General features: G+C 35.1%; 3 protein-coding genes across 3 annotated transcripts; 2 read left to right on the plus strand and 1 right to left on the minus strand.

Moving 5' to 3' along the window:
• Positions 1–64: 64 nt before the first annotated feature.
• Positions 65–3,257, plus strand: LOC132631540 (uncharacterized). The gene is made up of 4 exons (XM_060347110.1): positions 65–712; positions 1,311–1,402; positions 1,485–1,965; positions 3,048–3,257. The coding sequence occupies exons 1-4, from the start codon at positions 65–67 to the stop codon at positions 3,255–3,257; spliced, it is 1,431 nt and encodes a 476-aa protein (XP_060203093.1).
• Positions 3,258–4,958: 1,701 nt separating this feature from the next.
• Positions 4,959–9,649, plus strand: LOC132633510 (25.3 kDa vesicle transport protein SEC22-1). The gene is made up of 6 exons (XM_060349981.1): positions 4,959–5,130; positions 5,887–6,094; positions 6,772–6,932; positions 7,036–7,182; positions 8,283–8,359; positions 9,191–9,649. Exons 2-6 carry the CDS (start codon positions 5,907–5,909, stop codon positions 9,272–9,274), a joined length of 657 nt encoding a protein of 218 aa, XP_060205964.1. The 5' UTR covers positions 4,959–5,130; positions 5,887–5,906; the 3' UTR covers positions 9,275–9,649.
• A 723-nt stretch (positions 9,650–10,372) lies between these two features.
• On the minus strand, positions 10,373–20,414 carry LOC132631541 (3-oxoacyl-[acyl-carrier-protein] synthase II, chloroplastic-like). Its single transcript, XM_060347111.1, has 14 exons — positions 20,099–20,414; positions 13,515–13,720; positions 13,200–13,403; positions 13,063–13,116; positions 12,860–12,970; positions 12,685–12,780; positions 12,554–12,599; positions 12,385–12,464; positions 11,855–11,923; positions 11,646–11,730; positions 11,273–11,427; positions 11,085–11,165; positions 10,815–10,874; positions 10,373–10,714 (listed from the first exon to the last, which is right to left on the minus strand). The coding sequence occupies exons 1-14, from the start codon at positions 20,412–20,414 to the stop codon at positions 10,592–10,594; spliced, it is 1,686 nt and encodes a 561-aa protein (XP_060203094.1). The 3' UTR covers positions 10,373–10,591.
• Between the last annotated feature and the right edge of the window lie 386 nt (positions 20,415–20,800).

Raw genomic sequence — 20,800 nt, forward strand, 5'->3', positions numbered from 1 at the left:
TGTATTATTTTAATTTGGTTAACATGCATTATCTTATGTTTTAGAGTAACTGGGAGCAAAACAAATGACAGCCCTCGTACCAGGAGTACTGATTAAGCTTCTCCAGAGTATGCAGTCCAATAAAAAAGTTCGCGGGGAATATAGATCAATCCTTTTAAAAGTAATCAGCATTGTCCCTGCTTTGAATGGATCAGAACTGTGGCCAAACCTCGGTTTCTTTATTAAAGTCTCAGGTTCTTCTCATTCGACATATGTTACATTGTCTAAAGAGGAGAATGAGCTCCTATTGAACAACAAATTGCAACTACCCCAGTTCTTTTATTTTGACAAAATGGAGCCTGGTACTCCAGTTCCAGTTTTAGTAGGGGTGAGGCCACTTCCAGGGCGACATCTGTTTTTAGGTAACCCGAAGGATTTAATGCAAATGTTGGAACCCTCTGTGGTCATTGTTCGAAATGATCAGGAAGATATAAATGGTTCGAAGTTGAATGTGTCACCTGAATTGAACAAAGAGAACACAAGGAACAGATTTGTTATCAAAGAGCGAAAGATGGTTGTTTCTTCTAGGTACATGCGAGGAGTATTAACCTCGAACACAAAGATTGGATGGCTTGGTCAAGGTACTGGTGCGAAAGGCATTGAGAATGAGAGCAGTGGAGCTGGTAAAAAGGCCATACCTCTGAATGGGAAACCAGTAGAGCTTAAACGTCAGGTATGATTCTGCATCACAGATTATTCATCAGTTAACCTCGCTAGTAGTTCATACCCAAGTATTACCTATCAGATTTTTCACACTTTTTTCATCTCCAGTTCTATGCCACATAATGGTTGTAGACCTCCAGAAAAAGAACACATGTGTAGAACTGAGCATTGAAGAACTCTCAAGAGAAATGAAAGATTCGATGATCTAATCAAATAATAGAACTACAGTTAAAGAGAAAGTAACACTATCTACCTAGACGGTAAATGCCTTAGCTACAAATCTTTGATTCTCAAGTTTTCAAGTTTCGATGAAGATATTCATGTAAATCAATTGTAATCCGAAATATATGCCGTGGGAATTAATGTGCAGTTCTTTCAATAATGTTTCTATAGAAGGGAAGAACAAAAATGTGCTAGATGCATGCTTCTCTGGTAAAAGTTTGCATGTGACTTGGACATGAATATATTCAGGACAGGTTTCATTGAATCCCAACTCTTTTCTGCTCGTTGATTTCAGAAACGGTCTACGACTCTTTCCCGCAGTCAATCTGATGCATTTGCACTCGGCATAAATAATTTGTAATTCTCATTCTTGTCCATATAATAAGGGGATACTTAGAAGGGGAATATTAGCTTCTTTAGTAGCAGCAGAAGCTCAAGAAGAAGCAAAGGAAGCAGCAAAACTTCTTCATTGCCTCAGGTACAATCTTGGAATCAAAATTTGTGGTTCAGCCATTCAGCATTTATTCTTTTCTTTCATTTCATTTTTCTCTGATTTCCAGAAAGTTTGCTGAACTGTGCACCTCAGCATCACCAGAAAGTCCCCATATATATCTCTCCAAAATTTTCACACTTAACGATCTCATTGATCGACCCAGTGGTAAAACAAAGGAGCTAACCCCAGATAATTTTGCTACCAAATTATCTGTTCAAGAGAAGGTGAAGGAAGGGAAGATGACATGTTTCTTGAATGGTAAAACTACAAGTAAGTCTTTGAAGCCTTCTATCAAACTTTCTGGGGCTGAAAAGCTAGAGTGGGCAAAAGGAGACAGTTCCAAAGACATCAAGGAACTAAGAGAGCTTCTTTTAAATGAAATTAAGTCTTGGTTTCTCAAATTCTTGGAGGGAGCACTTGAAGTTGGCTTCTGGCAGAATAAGCAAGAACAGAAAACAAAAGCAAGTGTTCCACGCCAAACAGAGTCAAAAAATCAAATAGCTTTCACATTATCACAGCTTAAGCATGCAAATGAATGGTTGGACAAGGTAAGGAGTACAATAATGTCAAGAACAGAGAAAACAAAAGAGAAATTGAAGAATGACTATCTCAGTTACTTCATTCCCTTACATCAGAATACATTAGTATTTATATACAAGAGAAATAAGAGAGGAAAGGAAGTAAAATATCCTACACTAAATGTAAATCCTACAAAATATTCTTCCACTAATGTTACATAATATTCTACACTAAATGTAGAATATCCTTAATAATATTTCATATATTCATAGTATCTCTTCATATTCACCATATCGAGAATATCTTAATGTAGATATTCTACAATCTGTCCATTATGCTAACAAATAAGCTCAGACGAAAGTAGTGTGGTCGAGAGAGTTGATAGATTGAAGCAAAAACTCAACACTTGTTTACTGCTATACGTGGATTCAGCCGCTGCAGCTCTTGGAAAACCAACCTCATAGCCAATAATTTCATGGAAATGGACCATAGTTCCCGAGATGTGTTCTTTGTATTCTATTTATATAAACATTATGCAAGAATCTATTTATAGGTCACTTAAAAGTGGTCAATCAGCTGATGTTTTTAATTCTGTATCTAATTATTTCATGTATTTTCAAAAGACTGGTTGCTACAGTAAATTAATGATACTTACCTGCATTGCTGTTAAGATTTGAGTGTCATTATTGGCTGGTGTTTAAGCTGGAGGGCGAGGGCACATGCCAAATTCTCGGAGGATAGAAATCCAAGTAATCCAGCATGTACCCTGCTTCTCCAGCTTAAATAACCCGTCACCTACAACTCATTAAGTCTTGCACGCAACTTGACTAATCCACCTGGTATCTGCTACGTTCTTCATCTAAACAAGTCATTCGCACAAGGAATATGGATGATCAAACAACATTTTTATGTCTTTTATTTCACTACTAGTGAGCTTGGAGAAGTTTTTTGTCTTAGAAGAGTACGCGTGCTTGCATATATATATAACACTAAGCTGTCATATATATATAACACTAAGCTGTTCAATAAAATGGATCCCACTAAGAATACTTGGCAGTACTTTTCTGGTTAGATTGGTAGTTGATCTTGTGTTTTTTGCTTTGCTAATTAGATTATTTGTTGTGCTTTTTCAGTACAGAAAAGGCCAAGCAAAATGGATTGTTTTGCTTTGGTGACTGTTGAAGTTGGGCAGCCAAAAAGGAAATGCTTAAATACTATTTCGGGGAAGAAGGAGATACTCTACCAAATGCAACCTAAAAGTCACAAAGACAGGCCACCCACCCCCATTGGCCTATCAAAAAGTATTCAAAACTTGAACTGAGGTTTATGAAAAGCATTCACCAATTCCTAAGGCTTCTTCCAATTGCTTATAAAATGAAATAAAGAATTGATTGATTAAAAAGAGAAACAATTTCTTTGTAGCATAGTGCATGCCTCTGTTCAGATTCAGAACTTTGTAATTGCATGTCAAATCTAAACTTTGCCTACAAAAGTTATGTTGTTAGTTAACTACATGTTAGACATGACAAAAGATAAGACATCCCATGCGCTCAGAGAGTGCTTTGTCATGCCTGGTTACTAACATATTTTTTTTTGTCTTTATTTGACCCCAAGAGTGAACTGGAGCTGAATGAGTTTCCTGTTCAATGGGCAGTTGTGCCATCTTAAAACGCGATATACTAACTAGAAGTTTAATTTAAAAATCTCTCACTACCTTCACAAGAACTATTCATGCCTTTCTCATAGTTTTGACTTGAAAGTTCCTTCGAATTCTCACATGCTCTTTTTATCGAGAGTGGGGTGGACAATTTATATATGTGCTGACACATGTGGTAGCGCTTCCAGGGCCGCCCCAACTAAAGAAAACAAAAACATTACTATTTGTTGCATATCTTAGCTACGCTGACCAAATAGAATAACACAAAAGTGTTATGGTTGAATTGTTGAACATCTATTACTTTTGCACCATAACTTAGCTTTGCAGGACAAATAGATTAAAACAAAACCTTTATGGTTGAAGTGTTGAACATCCATTACTACTATTTGTTTCATAATTTAGCTATGCTGACCAAATAGAATAAAACAAAACTTTTATGGTTGAATTATTGATCATCTATTCGGTTTGATGTTCCACGAATTAACATCAAATTTTCTGGAAGCAACAGAACTTGTGAAGTTACATCAATACGAGCACCCTGGTAACTCTGGTTTCTTCTACTTCTCCTCAAATTTGGTTCTTTAATATATGGATTCAACATAACTCAGTCGCTTTAGCTCAAATCTTATACACGTATTGAGAAATCTATCAAATAAATATGTATAAAAATTAAATTGAGAACCACTTAATCCACCTGTGTTTTAATTGATTGATTAGGTGACAGTTATTATGAATTCAAAATTTTATGCTATCCACATTGTTATTAATATTTTTGTCCCTTTGCATGCTTAGAAATACTTTTTATTTGAAGTGAGTTATCTTTAAACCAAAATGGTCTCTTCAAACTAAACGGGTGATTTATTTCCATTCATTCAAGTCCTAGTGGACATGTTACTTGATAACTATGTTGGTGTGAGGTAGCAGATAACCTTAAAATTAGCTCAGGTGCATGTAAACAGGCCAAACACCACAATAAAAATAAAAAAAAAACTTTTATTATTTCAGAATCGAGTGTATCTCTGAACTAATTTAAGCTTCCACAGAATGTGCTATTTTTGGTAAAATTAATTAATGTAACGGACGGGTGAAATCAATTACCACATGCACGTCCCTTGCCAATTAAAAAATGACAAATCAGCACGGTTTATGTAAATGTCTAAAAACGCTTTTTATATTTATCAACCGTACCCTTCAATTTCTGCAAAACCCTCTTTTTGCCCCGATCCCATTTAAACTAAGCTTATGCCAATGTCTATAAACACTTTTTATATTTATCAACCGTACCCTTCAATTTCTGCAAAACCCTCTTTTTGCCCCGATCCCATTTAAGCTAAGCTTACGCCAATGTCTATAAACACTTTTTATATTTATCAACCGTGCCCTTTCAATCTCTGTAAAACCCTCTTTTCCCCATCCCATTTATTAAAGTTATTAAACTATCTTCCATTTCTCTGAAATCTGAGAATTGCAGAACCAGCGATTCAAATTCTTAACAAAATTTGTCAAAATCAGCGATCGGCACGCGTATGATCGATCGGTAATTATATTTGCTTGATTTTGTATTTATTCAATTTAAATTTATCCATTTTACATTCGAATTAAATGTCGTAGTTCGAAATGTTAGGGTTAGATTTGCACCATTACTGTCTATAAAGAATGTTTCTGCAGATCAGTTTTGTCTGCTTATCTCTCATACGGTAACATGAATTATTTACTGTAAATGAAAGAAAATCGCATATGATAACATGAATTATTTACCGTAACATGAAAGGAAATTGCATATGGTAACATGAATGTTCCATGGAGATCATTTACTTTGTTTAAGGAATTCGACTTCTATTGAGTTATTTACTGTTAACATGATAGAACTAGGGATTTTCATTTATGCTTCGAAATGAGCTGCAGATTAATTATAATCTACTGCCTTTCCAAGAGTGTGACTAATGGCCTGGACTATAAGTGAGTGATCAATGTGAAAATACAACTAGACAAATGTGTAAATAAACATAGTTTTAATTAAAACATAAGGACTAATCTGTAAAGCTTTTAAAGTAATTACTAACTCCCCTTCAGCTGTTAAGTACTCCTCCGCAAGTGTAATGTACCACTCTTGAATGCAGAGCTGCTACTTCATCATTTTCAGTACACAGTAGTTTTACGTTTATTAGATTCAAAGCAAACTTTTGCACGGACCGGAGTATAATGCATTATTTGTTTGGACTGCATGGACAGAAGAAAAAATCGAAATTGGGCTGCAAAAAGTATAATTCTCATCTTTTTGTGTTTGTTGTAGCTGTATGCTTGGGAAGAAAGATGGTGAAGTTGACTTTGATTGCTCGTGTTACTGATGGACTTCCTTTAGCCGAGGGGCTGGATGATGGTCGTGATGTTCCAGATGCAGATTTCTACAAACAGCAGGTCAAGGCCTTATTCAAGAACCTGTCAATGCGCCAAAATGACGCTTCAAGGATGTCTATCGAAACTGGACCTTATATCTTCCAGTATCCTTTTATTCATGTTATCTTTCCAATATGACTCTACTGGTTTACTTATGGGTTAACACTATATTGTGTTGTATATATTGGTGCTGGTTATTGGGGTTATATCAATTTGAAAACTCTATCAAGTCAGTACCTATTAGAAAAGGAAAACTCCTGTTGATGGAATGTTCAGCATTCATAGTCCTTAAACTTTTTCTTTTGGTTTCAATTTAACAGACAAGTTGGAGTTTTCTGGATTTTTCAGAAATGATCAGTTTTGCTGGTTTAGTGCTTTAGATGAATGAGATTTCAACTTAGATGTGTCGAAGCCGTTAAATACTCTTGACCCCATTTGCAAATACATTCTTTTGGTTTGGCTAGTAGTTTCTCCACTTGATAAGCTTTCATAGCTAAAACATTGCACTTTTATTTTTTTACTGGATTTATGAGTAGCATCAATTTCATCATTATCCTGGCTGACTGAATGTGAGATCTCAAGAATGATTTGGCATCATGATCGTTAACTCATCCAAAGTATATGTGAACTTTCGGAGTAACACTGTTGCCCTTACTACTTCTTTTGTCATGTGTACTTTCTGAAGTCTGAACTACCAGTAATAGTGCTCTTCTGTCTCTTTGTTACCCTCATGAAAAAGTGCATTCCATATATCTAGTATTCTCTTAACCCATGTTCTCAGTTACATCATTGAAGGGCATGTTTGTTATCTGACAATGTGTGATCGCTCTTATCCCAAGAAACTTGCCTTTCAATACCTGGAGGACCTTAAGAATGAGTTTGAGCGCGTCAATGGGAGTCAAATTGAAACTGCCGCTAGACCCTATGCTTTTATTAAATTTGGTAAGCTATTATGTTCTTTTATGCTTTTTCCAGTCCAATTATATTTTGTTGACACTAATTTTCTAATGCTTGCAATATGTGATATTTTCCCTGTTGTTAAAAGATACATTCATTCAGAAGACGAAGAAACTGTACCAGGATACAAGAACTCAACGCAATATTTCTAAGTTGAATGATGAGCTTTACGAAGTTCATCAGATAATGACTCGAAATGTACAAGAAGTTCTTGGCGTTGGTGAAAAGTTGGACCGTAAGTTTCTCATTTTAACATTTGCCTGATGTTAAGTACCATAAATTAACATTAGCTACTTTTCCAGTACTCTTGTGAACAATACCTCGTCCGTTCTGGATTTCTTCGATCTGATAATTTCAAAAGACATTGTGCTAATGTGCTGTTAACTTAATTTTTCAGTTTCTTATATAGGCAATGCCAACTAATTGGTATTAACATTGAGTTTGTGGTATTACACTTGCATTAGTTCTGGTGCTTGTGAGGAGTCTTTCTAGTCTGGTTATAGACTTGTACGTCCGTGTACAACAAGTTTGAGATTTAGAGAATCTTCACTTTATGTACCCCTAATTTGTCTTAAAATTTAGTAGTGAAATTTAATGGACCTGAATGGAGCTGAGCGGTTACAAGAGATTTATGCAGAACCCAACTAATTCGGAATTGAAACTTAGTTGATTGATGTTGTTATCCTAGATTATCAGTTGATGGTAATGTTTTCTCCCTTTCCCTTAGCAGTCTCACTAAATTCTAAATTACGGTTACCTCCTAGATTTTCCTATCAGAACTTCAAGTGTCCAATGGTATGTATCACAACTCTAAGACGTCTAAACTTTTATATGTCTTGATGTAGTAGGTTGGGAGACAAAAACAGAGGAGGGTGAACAATATGGTATAGTGTTGAGAAGTAAAGATGGTTTAAAGACCACACTTAGAGGTCCTTAAAATTTAACAATGTAATTTAACACGGTTAAGTATTCATTCCTTTACCTCTCCTCATTAATTCCCAGAGAACAGCAGATTGCATTCACAATGATTTCTTCCATCATAAAACTTCCAAGTTGAAGAGTATAACTCAGTACAGCCACCCCCCCCCCCCCGGCAAACACCCTGATCCTTTTAGGAACCTCAAATACTTTAAGTTATAATTGTGTAGGCTGCATCATATGTGCTATATTGAAGCAGAAAATAATTTGACATTGATCAGACACTTATGATGATGTATGTTTTCTATATAGTTGGTTTTCCCTCTATTTTCACCCTTCCTATGTTCATTGTCCTATTTGCTATACTATGTGTGATCATAATAGCTGATTAGATTGTCGAAATATCATTTTTTGCAGAGGTCAGTCAGATGTCTAGCCGTTTGACATCTGAATCCCGGATATATGCTGATAAAGCGAAAGATTTAAATCGTCAGGTTAGTTTCATTGGCTTCACAAGATGACGCACCTCATAATTTTGTTTGGAAGTTGTACACTCTTAATAATACAAATGCTAAAGCTGTACAAGGATCTGAAGGAACATAAACTCGGTGTGATTTCTTCGACTTCTGCTAAAATGCAGCCATCATGTTGCATTTACAATATTTCAGAATAATAAAAATAGAACTTAGGAGCTCAAGCTATGTTCATTAGGATTTTCAGCAATCTCATGTATGATGATCTTGTTGAAGTTTATGGGACTTGACATGTGTGCGAACGAGGTTTTATGTTGTTGAGCAAAAGCCTGGACAGCTTAAGAATTGGAGGAGAATAATTCTCCTAAAATGCAGCCATCATGTTGCATTTACAATATTTCAGAATAATGAAGATAGAACTTAGAAGCTCAAGCAATGTTCATTAGGATTTTCAGCAATCTCATGTATGATGATCTTGTTGAAGTTTATGGGACTTGACATGTGCAGTTTTTAGTACGAACGAGGTTTTATGTTGTTGAACAAAAGCCTGGACAGCTTAAGAATGGGAGGAGAATACTTATGCAAAATCACTCTATTCTAGCTCTACGTGCACTAGGATTAGTTGTTGCAGGACTAGTTGTGCCTTAGACTAGTACAATCAACAGAGAAGGGCAATAAAAATTTCTCTTTTTCTGAACCTCTTTTTAGGGCTTATTAAGTTCAGACACGAGCAAACGTTATTTCTGAAAGCCTATGTTACTGATGGCTATTGTCTCATTTGTTATATTTAAGCTTGTGCATCTGGATATTTGATAGTACTTTAATTACTGATTCATTAACTGACGACTTTAGGCTTTGATTCGGAAATGGGCGCCTGTTGCTATTGTCCTTGGAGTTGTCATTCTCCTCTTCTGGGTCAGAACAAAGATTTGGTAATGCTTCCATACAGATGCAGCTCAGCAACGACAATACTGTTGAATGCCTCTTCCTGATTGTCACCATCAGACTGTGCACAACCCAGACAACCACCACAGATTTCAGTTGTCCAGCACGTGTTGCGCCTGCTTTTCAGCTGATGGTTGCGACTTGAACCATGTCAGTTTTATAGTGTAAGACAGAGGAAAGGAACCGTGATGAACACTGTCTCCAAACTTTGAGAAATGACATTAATTTTGGTTCTCTTTACATTATCTTGTTAATGAACTTCAAAACTTGCTCTCCAATAGGTTATTGTAGTTTCGGAGATGAAGGTAACGACTTTGAGAATATACATCAAATTACAAATAAGGCCTCACTGTACTATTTCCAATATCCTTTAGAATTCCATGCACAGGAGTACTGGTGCTTTGTTTACTAACCGTCAGCGTCTTTGTTGCACGTCTTCGAATAGTTGAATCTTTTAAAGCTTCATTTATATTTGTAGGTATTCCATCTGAGTATGTGAACTTACTAAAAACAGTAAATGGATTTGCATAGCATGGCAAAAAGATGGGTTTACTTTTTCCGTTCATCATTTCTCACAGGCTTAGTTTACGCACAGCTTGTTATGGTAACCTTTTTTAGGAAAATGTTTTCCATGAGGAAGTCCAGAAAAGGACTTCAGAAAGACCAAACACAATCTTAATCTCTGCTCCTATCTCATTCTATAGGATTATCCAGATCATCTAATCACAGTATGTTAGACCTCATCCTGTCCTTTACGTAGTATATTTTCTTGAGGAATATCCCATTTGTCGCAACTTGTGTGTAATAACTAAAGACAGCTCAAAATGTCATAAAACTTATCTCAACAAATTTAACGAGCTTAGGATTATTCGTCAAAATTACTTGAATATTTTTTATTTGTTTTTTGGTTAATCAATGTCAAAAGTCAACCAGTATCTAGGCTTATGCTTGTTACATGTTCTGGTGAGCTTGCCATTGTTTGAACATAGCAAAAATTAATACTTCTTTTGTGATCACAATTCACACATTAATAATAACATACACAAGGAATGAACTATACGCTTAAGTATTAAGGATCTTTGCTTCGTCAAGCTCATTGATGAATGCTATAAATGCTAACAATCCTCACATGCACATCAATTCCTAGACGTACCTGTTTTCGTTTCTGAAGATGAATAGTAAATTTTCTGGTTTTCATTGGCATACAGAAGTCTTTTATAAGGGCAACTTGATGAAGATCAACACAACCACGAATGCCTCCCTCGTGGATAAAACATTACATTCTTTAAGTGTGATATTTGGCAAGCATTAGACATTCTTATAAGGTGCAAATAGAATAGACGAGTTGTGTCTTCCAAAGCCAAATGAGTTAGAGAGCGCAACCTTGATATCCAAGCGCTCCTTCTTAGAGCCCACCAGCACATTCATATCCTAATATCATGTGGAGCAACATTAGAACATAGTTTTAGTAGCAACAATATTAGATGTGCAAGCTTGACAAAAATGTTCAGCCCATTCACCAGAGACATACCAAGCCTTTGTCAGGGTTCTCAAGATTGATGTTTGGATGGATCCAACCTGTCTGTATGGCCTATGTTAAATTCCATAAACTGAGTATTAGCAAAGTTTCATGAAAGTTTATATTTAAACCATGAGTATTAGCAAAGTTTCATGAAAGTTTATATTTAAACCTTTCATCTCTCTATGAGTTTAAAAGTCCATCTTAAGCTTGTATAAGCAATTTGTATGCGCATCTTAAGCTTGTAAGCAATTTGTATGCGACCATCTTAAACTTTATTACCTTAACTGTTGCGATGGCTTCCACAGCACCAGCAGCTCCAAGCAGGTGACCAGTCATGGACTTCGTTGAATTTATTTTAAGCTGAAAGGGAAGGAAATCATTTTAAGAGCATTAGAGAGAAGTTTGCGGAGAACAAGGTGCATAAGAGTACTTGCCCAGCAAAAAAGAGAAGCATATAAGAGCGTTACTTCAGGGTTTTCCCCTAAACAATGAAGAATGGCCTGGTATTCTTTCAGGTCACCAGCTGGGGTTGATGCAGCATGAGCATTTATGTAGTTGACATCTTCACGGTTCACCCCAGATTGAGCCAAGGCTTTTTCTATGCAGAGAACAACTCCACTTCCTATTTTGTAAGGTATATATGAGAAATCCGTAAAAATATAAGGTTTCCATGCTTTACAGTGGCTATATACACGATATCAAATCTGAGCAGGAATACCAGCAATATGCAGCACTAACAGCAGAATAAGGATCAAGGAAAACCACCATCACCAATTTCAGGATCTTAGATATTATATTTCTAATAGCACTATGTGTAGATAAGTATAAAACTAAAACTACCTCCTGGATGTGGCTTTATCATGTGATAAGCATCAAAAGTGAAGCTTCCGCCCAAAAGCTCGGCATATATTTTAGCCTTTCTCTTCTGTTAATTAATCAGGAAAAAAAAAACACAGATGCAATCAAATTGACTAAACCTTCTGAATGGATTAAAGTAACTCCAGATTATCAGATGCGTATTTCTGTGTATTGGTTATGTCGAAGCATACCTTTGCATGTTCTAGTTCTTCTAAGAGTAGGACACCCGATCCTTCCCCAATCACAAATCCATCACGGTCCTACTCCATCAAGAAAACAAATGCAGCTCAGTAGACAGCAGCAGAATATCAGAAAGATCTTTAAGAGCAAAACTAAGAAAATGGTTCCCAAGCTACTATGCGGTGAATAATTTTAGAAGGGAAATAACAAAGTACTAGAAAACATGACTCACAATTCGAAGAAAGGTAATAACATAGTACTAGCAAACATGACTCACAATTCGAAGATACTCTCTTTTCTTTCCTAATTAAAGTAGAAAAATATACACGTGTAGGAAGTCACAATGATCCGTAGACTTCCATGTTTAAGAACTTATCCAAGAAGAAGTGCAGAAATCCATGCATAATTGTTCATATAATGACACTTAACTGCTGATTTCAAAATACATCAAGTAGCATTTCTAATTTATGCATCAGAAAGCCGAATTTTCATCAACAGTTGATTGAAAGGGCTGAGAAATACAGAAATTTGATTGCAATACCACATCCCAAGGGCGTGAAGCCCTTGTTGGATCATTATTCCTCCGCGACAAGGCTCTGCAAGCAGTGAAACCTCCTAAGCCTGCCACCAATCACAGTTTAAGGATGACAACTTCGAGTATGACAGATAACTACATCATTCCCAAGATTGTTATACCATATTTAACTAACCTCTAGGAATAATTGCCGAGTCAGACCCCCCACAAAGCATCATATCCTGCAGATGGAGTGTTATTATACTTCACATGGTCTGAAAATTACATACTGAAGACGACGGAGTAAACAGCAATTCACACACTTACTGCTTCATCTCTAATTATATGATTTGCAGCATTCAATATACAGAAGTTGCTTGTTGCACATGCAGTGGATATTGAGTAGCTTGGACCCATCCAACCCTGTAGTTGTTTCAATCAACTTTGAGGAAACAGTTCGTTCAATCATATTTTGATCTCATCCATTTTATAAGTAACTTACCAAATCTATTGCAAGCATGGCTGCTCCGATATTTGTTGTTGCAAAAGGTATTCCGAAAGGATTTATCTTCTTGTACGACACCCGTAAATCCTCAATGCCATCATGGAAGATCTGATCAAAGTGCAAATATTTGGAGATGAAAAAAGAGGACTTCTAATATGCTGTAGAAGATACAATCTGCACTGGACCTCATTAGTCATTACTTGATTTTTACGGTTTACAAGTTTTAAGATTCTCCTCAGAACTATATCATCTTTCTGCTAAATGACATTTTTTGCAGCAACGAATTACAGGAAAATAATCATTTATGTCATATATCTTAAGCAAGTTCATTTGTTACCTTCATTGCCCCAAGGGCAGAGCCAATTAGGACTCCACATCTAGCCTTATCCAAGTCCTGCAATATATCTTCTGTGACCGCACCATCTACCAAAGCTTTCTTTCCAGCAGTAAGCATATAGAGCATGAACTTATCTGCTCTTCTCGAAAGCTTGGGTGCAACCCACCCATCAGTAGAAAATTCCTTGATTTCTCCAGCAATTCTCTGTCACAAGGACGAAGACTTGTCAAAGATCTACTAGAAAGATATTTGTGGTAGTGAAGAACATTAGGCGATAAAACTGTTTGGCACTCTAAAGCAATCATCGTAAATTACACTGGGAAATTCAGAACAATCAAATGCCTCAATTTGACTTATGCCACTGATGCCTTCAAGAAGATTACGGTATAACATGTCTGGATCATGACCAATTGGTGATACTACACCCACCCCGGTCACAACAACTCTCCTGTTCTTCATAAGAGGTTTCTTCTTTGTTGTGTCTTCCTTTTCAGGTTCCGCGGCCACGGCCATGGTTTTGCCTAGAAGTACATCAAATAAAAAAAGAGCAGTTCATCACATTGTTGGAGTCATGCAGTATAAACATTTTGCGAAGACATATACTAGAAAAGTTGATAGGCAGGTGAAACATATATTGAATGATATGTATAAACAAAGATAACATGCCTTCATGTCTACAAGGTTCAAGTTCTCTCAGTATGTGCAAATTTCATTTACATTTCCTCACATAACACGAACATCAATCCATAAATAATTAGTAAAAGCTCATATAGTTGTTTTGAGAATGGAGGACATTATTATTTAAAGCATTAGTTTCAGATATTTAGCTATTCAAGATATATGAATAATATACAATTCAAGTACATTATTATAATTATTAACTCTACTCGACGAGTTTTATTTTTTAACTTTTTAAAGACTGTAGTACGATAGCCTCATTAAACATAATACTAAATACTACTTTTTTTTTTCATAAAAAGCATCAACAGCCTTTCATTCATTTCGCCAAAAAAGAAAATTGCAATTGCTGAGAATGAGTAGTTTCTTATTTTCTGTCAAAGTTGGCTGAAACATTTAATTTCCAGACTTTTAAAATATTTTATTGTCGCTCAAGTATAGGAAACCAGTTCATGATCCACTGTTTTTGTTTTCTCTAACCACCCTATGGTTCAAGTCCCGAACTTTATAATTTTAGCATAAAATTTTAAGACTAAAAACATCTTAAACCAAACATAGTTTCCAAGATTCGATCACATAATATGGCTTTATTACCCTTAGGCGCTTGATCAAGCGAGGTACGAACTCAACGTGACAAGCAGTGTCATTAGTTCTTTTATCGGAAAAGGGTCAGATTTGCCCCGGTACTAAATAAGTTATATTTGTCCTTGTTATATTTTTTTGATATATTTATGCTTGTCATCCAACTTCAGGACCATCTTTGGCCCTGTACTATATTTTCGGGCCATATTTACCCTCCTTCCATTAAATCCCTTCCCCATTTTTTATTTTCTTACTCTAATTTTTTTTTAAATAGAAGTATTTTTTTTAAAAAGTAAAAGTGAACCCAAACTGCCCTCTTCTCCGCCATGGGTTGGGATTTTGGGAACAGAAAAGGGCCAAATATACCCCTGTACTATGGGAAAAGGATCAAATATACCCCTACCGTTATATTATTATATCAATTATACGCCTCTTTCGTTAAATTTGTCCAAGTTGTATATTTATATTATATTAAAAACATGAACCCTGAATCTAAAAGTCAAATTATAATATTACCCTTCACTTACTTAAATATCCTATTAAAAAAAATAAGAAGTCTACAATAAAAATAAAACACGCCTACAATTAGAAATTTGAATAGACGCAATTCTTCGCACTCTAATTTGAAGAGCCATTTATTTAACTTACTCTGCCAATGGTTGCTTTGGCCTTTAACAACTACTCTACAATTATTAGAAACTTATTCTTTTCTCAATATTTTCGTTTCACTGTTTTTTCCTCTTCTACTTGATTGTTGAAATTTTCTGCGGGCTACTATCCCGTCTATCTATCTAATGTTCAGGCTATTATCCATTGATATCTACTTATGGAGTAATCAATTGTAAGTTAACTTTCTTTTGGATTTACTGCTACAATTTGTTATTAAACTGATATATATTCTGCTAAATTGTTATACTTTGAAGATGATTAAAGTTTAATACAGTTGATTGAATATTATGTGTAGTCTTTTATTTTCTTCAAACTCTAACAACACAGTGTGCTACACGAAAAGTCTAGACCATCAGAAAATAAATTACGTAAACAATACTTCGCTGCGATTACGGGTTGAATGTCTAATTGTCCAGCTAAATAAATTATGTAAACAATACTTCGCTGCGATTACGGGTTGAATGTCTAATTGTCCGGATGTCACCCAACTATCTGTTAAGAGTGATGAATTATGTAAACAATACTTCGCTGCGATTACGGGTTGAATGTCTAATTGTCCAGATGTCACCCAACTATCTGTTAAGAGTGATGAATTATGTAAACAATACTTCGCTGCGATTACGGGTTGAATGTCTAATTGTCCAGATGTCACCCAACTATCTGTTAAGAGTGATGACCTTTGTTTAATTTAAGAAATACTTGGTCAGGTTTACACAACATGTGCAGACTAAAGTCTATTTGAGGGATAAATACTCTTCAAATGATTGATGTGAGTAGTAGTTGTGATTCTTCCACCAATAAGGAATTACCAACTTAAACTGACCTATGGAACTTGAGTTGTGCAAGGGAACCAAATGTTTGTAGTATCCATTAACTATAATCTTTTTCTCCTCGATGAAAAGTAACTTATAAGATTCTTTTTCCTCACCATATTAATAGAATGAATCCATGGAAATAGTGATGCTGACTCCGGATAATACTTTTAACTTCATACTCATATATGAAAGAAGACAAATAAAACTATGAAAAAAGAAAGAATCAGGAAAAAACTTAATTCTTTTTGTTACTCTAAACTTCTCCAAGCACATTTGCCCCAATGTCATAGGCCATACTAGAGAAAATAAAATAGAAGAAGATGTGTTTGGTACATTTACTATAAAAATTCAAAATAGCCTATCAAAAAAAGAAAAAAAAAATACTAAAGAAAAGCCTTAAAGAAAAGATGGCTCTGCCTTTTGTTGGCTTCTACATAAAGCCATAAGCTTCTGATGTTTTATTTTTACAGACTGAAGAACCCCCTAAATTATAAAATTAAATTAATAAATATCCTTCTTAAAAAATTAATTACCTAATTATTAAAAAATAATGAAAGCATCATATTATTTAGATGATGGATGTTATAGTGAAATGTTATAGAGGTTGACTATTATCTTACTTTTCAGTTTGGTTTCTTATAATCATCAATCCCTTGGCTGCTTAGCCAAGTTTTGGGTTTTATCATAATTTATTCAATTGTTTACATTACTTGCATGGTGTATATATATGGATTATACGTTAAGGATTTGTGCGAGAGGTCAAACGTTTCAATCAAAAATTTGCAAGGACAAACTATACAAATTGTATCTTGAGAGAAAGACAAAAAAAGAACTTTACAAATTGTACAAGACAAAGAATAGAATGTCAAAAACTTGCTGGACACTTCTATGGATTAGGTAAGTTGGTTTGCAAGAAAAGGCCATGAATTTTATATTAAATATGTCACAATACAAGCAGCAAAACAACAATTGGTTGTGGAGAAGTAATAAAAAACAAGATTTTGATTATTGTATCCTCAAAGTCAAATCAACACATGACAAATGCTGCCGCCAAGAAAATTAAAATTTCAAGGTCAACAAGAAAAATGCTACAAAAATCAGGTTCCATTTCTTGTCTACTTATTTATCTTCCTTAACCCTTTCTGATTTTGAGAAACTTATTATTTTCACAAATGTTAGGATAAATAACATATCTTGTGATAAACTTGAAATGCATGTCTGTTGTGTTTAGAAATGATATTAGTAAATGTTATAATGAACTTTGTTATTTCATTGATAAAAGGAGATCTATAAACAACATAAAATATTATGGTTGCATGCATAAAGAGAATGTGGATGATTACTTTCAACTTGTGGAATATAATGATATGGGGCAATTTTATTTGGAAAAACAACTTTGAAATTATGAGAATAAATAAAATTTGCATTCAGATATTATTTGAGATCATGAGAATAAAAAATAAATTTTATTTATTTATTTTATAAGCTTAGACGATATCTCATCATCTTTATCTCGATAAAAAAGTCATTATATGACGATTCACGTTAAACAATATTAGAAATTTGTATTTTATTCTTTCATGTTTAATTATTTACTTAAAGTTTTATTTTAATATTATTTGTATTATTTTATGGAAATGTATATTTCATTACTCGATATACACGTGCAACGCACGTGACGCGAAACTTGTCTAGTAATATGTGACACTGGTTTTTGATGAGGTGAATGTCACCTCAGCGCCCCAACCCTATTTTACCTCTCCCCTCTCTTTGTTTTTTCACCATTAAAATTTCCTTCCCCTCCATCACTACCACCATTACCGCCACCCGGTCGACGGTTTCTGCGTCGGTTTAGTCGATGAAAACGAGCATCACAACCATCGGTCCACCAGAAACCTTATTTGACGGTGCATGCGGTGGAGTATTAAACTTCATAAGCATTTTAAACAATTGAATTTTGAATCTTCCATCAATAACTTGTTCTCGGACAAAGCATTTTTTCAATGCAACCCACTCGCAAAAGTTAACCCCAAATCAACAAGCAACCCGTTGTTAATTCATTTTGATGTAGGTTTTCATTTTTAACATTGAAATTTAATGTTCTTGAGATTCATATTAAATAATTGACCCATCTGAAGTTGATTTTGGTTTGAGTTTTTTAAGCTTGAAATTTAATGTTCTTCTGCTGGGTTTTGTCTCTGTGTTGGGAGAAATAGAGAAATCCAGATGAAGCCCTTGGTAGTGATAATGGCGTTATCATCAGTGGAGTGAATAGAAACTTAAAATCCGGTGGAGGATTAAGGGGCCGAGTAGCCATTTTTTCAGGACAGTGGTGATAATGTTGAATCTTTTAACGGTGGCAATGACTGTGGAGGGGAAGAAAATTTTAGTGGTGAAAGAATAACAAGAGGGGAGGGAGGATGCACCTCATCAAAGGTCAGTATCACGGACAAATTTAATGAAAGAGGATATATTTGATCCAATAGTAAATTGACAGAGGTATATTTGAACCCAAAGTATGACGAGAGGTATATTTGACCCTTTTCTTATAGTACAGGGGTATATTTGGCCCTTTCCCGTTTTGGGAATGGTATACCTCTTGCTTCGTTGTTCTTGAACACTTTAAACGTGAACTTCGTCCATGTAGAATCGTCAAAGTTAGAAACAGTAAAGTAGTTATTATTTTTGTGTTCTTAAAAATTAAAGAGGGAATTGTTAACTTGTCTACTTACACGGTGTGATGGTGGTTCCAGAAAATGGTATAGGTGTGAAAATCAGCGGATGGGTCGAACCAGAGGTTGATGCTTTGTTCCAGTGCTTTGGGTGATTTCGTATTTTCTTTTACAAATTAAGAGTGCCAGAATGGAGTCATCTAAAAAAAAAAAAAAAAAACTCATGCAAAAAATACACCATAAGATAACTTTCTTATTAGCACAAACGGTCTGAAAAAACATACCTCAAAAATTAGATGATGAAATATATGTATTAATTCCCAAACTAAATCAACTAAAAATTGTAAGTATTAAACAAGAAAAAGAGAATGTCAAGATTGTTAAATAATTTCTATTTGCAAAGAGAAAGGAATCTTGGAATCTGGACCACTGAAGCTCAAATTTGAGAATGTCAAGATTGTTAAATAATCTCTATTTGAGAAAACGGGGGGAGGGGGGGGGGGGGGTTGGGTTTATTTTTCTTTTTTTTTAAAATTACACGTAGGCGCCACGTAGGAAAATAAAGATGAGGACAAGGGATTTAACAGAAGGAGGGTAAATATGGCCCGAAAATTAGGGGTGGGCGTTCGGTTTTCGGTTCGGTTTTATCAAACTTTGATTTGGCTATTTCGGGTTCGGTTTTTTGAAGGTGGACACCAAACACCGAACCAAACTAGTTCGATTCGATTCTTTCGATTTCGGTTTTTTAAAGTTCGGTGCGGTTCGGTTTCGGTTTTTTCAATTCGGTTTTTTTAATATAATATTAGAAGCGATTTCATTGACACTAATCCATATTCTCAAAAGCAATAAAACATAAAACTGATAAATTGAAATCAAAATCAAACAAACAGGATATACAAGAACAGAAAACTATAATCATGACATAGGATTACTAGGTGTTATATACATACCGTAAGAATAATTAAGAAAACACATAAAGGACATAAATTACCTTTCTTTGTTAAGGATATTTGATTTTTTCAATTGAAGTGGAAAATTAGGGATACAAATGCAAAAGAGGACTTATTACAATTGGGTTTTTTTTGCTTTAAACTTAATGGGCCTGGACTATTTTAATTTTTTTGGATAATGTATTAAATTTCGGTGCGCATTCGATTTTTCGATTCGGTTTTATCAAACTTCGGTTCAGCTATTTCGGTTTCGGTTTTTTGACGATGGACACCAAACACCGAATCAAACTAGTTGGGTTCAGTTCGGTTTTTCGGTTTTCGGTATTTATGGCCAGCCCTACCAAAAATAGAGTACAACGGCAAATATAGTCCTAAAGTTGAATAACAAGGATAAATATATCAAAAAAATATAACAAATGACAAATATAACTTATTTATGAGAGTACGGGGGTAAATCTGACCCTTTTCCGTTCTTTTATATCCCTGAGTAAAAAATTTCCACGAAGAGGTGTCACCTATTAAAGTGAAATTACCAGAATGAGCAGCAGCACGCATCCCCCTCTGCCTTTGACTCAATGGCACGTGCTTAAACGCATTTTTGGCAAAGAAAGACGAAAAAGAAACAGACGATCCGGGTAAATAATATTTCATGCAGGGCTCAAAACCAAAGCAAGTATGCCAGGAACTCATGAAATTGTTCATTTTAGCTGAACCATTCACCAAGCTCCCACCGTTGCACTTTGTAATTGATTTTCTTCTCCTAGCGGAACTACACAGTGACTTGGAACACTGAAAATTGGTCTTTCTCGATGGATATACAGACGTGCAAGCTGCCACAGCAGAAGCCATCATTTTTTAAAGCATATATGAAAACTTTTGAGTTATTTAGAGCATAAGAACACTGATCCAGATGAGAAATTCAATCACCTGCACATATTATATATGTTATCAAAAAATCGAAATCTTTGGAATGATCTGACTTTTGTGTAAGAGTCCACCCCATTCAAGAGCCAAAGTAATTTGGATGTGCCTATGTGAAATACCTGGCTGAGAATTCTTTCCTTGGAGCCAAAGTTTGACCAAATGTGGAGGAGATTAAAATTGCTCCGGTAGTGTTCTTGGAGCCCGAGCTTGTTTCTCCTATAAATTCAGAAACTTGCTGCTTTATTTATAGTGTGCTCTATTTATAGTGTGACCTTCCTGGGTCTCATATAATGTGAACTAATAAAATAATA

Source organism: Lycium barbarum, chromosome 3 (assembly GCF_019175385.1).
Source record: "Lycium barbarum isolate Lr01 chromosome 3, ASM1917538v2, whole genome shotgun sequence".
NCBI lineage: Eukaryota > Viridiplantae > Streptophyta > Magnoliopsida > Solanales > Solanaceae > Lycium > Lycium barbarum.

Bases quoted from the DNA above. Each gene is read 5' to 3' on its own strand.
- LOC132631540 (XM_060347110.1), top strand. From the start codon at position 65: ATGACAGCCCTCGTACCAGGAGTACTGATTAAGCTTCTCCAGAGTATG. The intron at 1,403-1,484 runs GTACAATCTTGG...TCTGATTTCCAG, and splicing joins AAACTTCTTCATTGCCTCAG to AAAGTTTGCTGAACTGTGCA. The intron at 1,966-3,047 runs GTAAGGAGTACA...TTTGCTAATTAG, and splicing joins CAAATGAATGGTTGGACAAG to ATTATTTGTTGTGCTTTTTC.
- LOC132633510 (XM_060349981.1), top strand. From the start codon at position 5,907: ATGGTGAAGTTGACTTTGATTGCTCGTGTTACTGATGGACTTCCTTTA. The intron at 6,933-7,035 runs GTAAGCTATTAT...TGTTGTTAAAAG, and splicing joins CTATGCTTTTATTAAATTTG to ATACATTCATTCAGAAGACG. The intron at 8,360-9,190 runs GTTAGTTTCATT...TGACGACTTTAG, and splicing joins CGAAAGATTTAAATCGTCAG to GCTTTGATTCGGAAATGGGC.
- LOC132631541 (XM_060347111.1), bottom strand. From the start codon at position 20,414: ATGGCTTCTGCTGTGGCAGCTTGCACGTCTGTATATCCATCGAGAAAG. The intron at 13,721-20,098 runs GTAATTTCACTT...ATGTACTTCTAG, and splicing joins GCGTGCTGCTGCTCATTCTG to GCAAAACCATGGCCGTGGCC. The intron at 12,465-12,553 runs GTTAGTTAAATA...GATTGGTGGCAG, and splicing joins CTCGGCAATTATTCCTAGAG to GCTTAGGAGGTTTCACTGCT.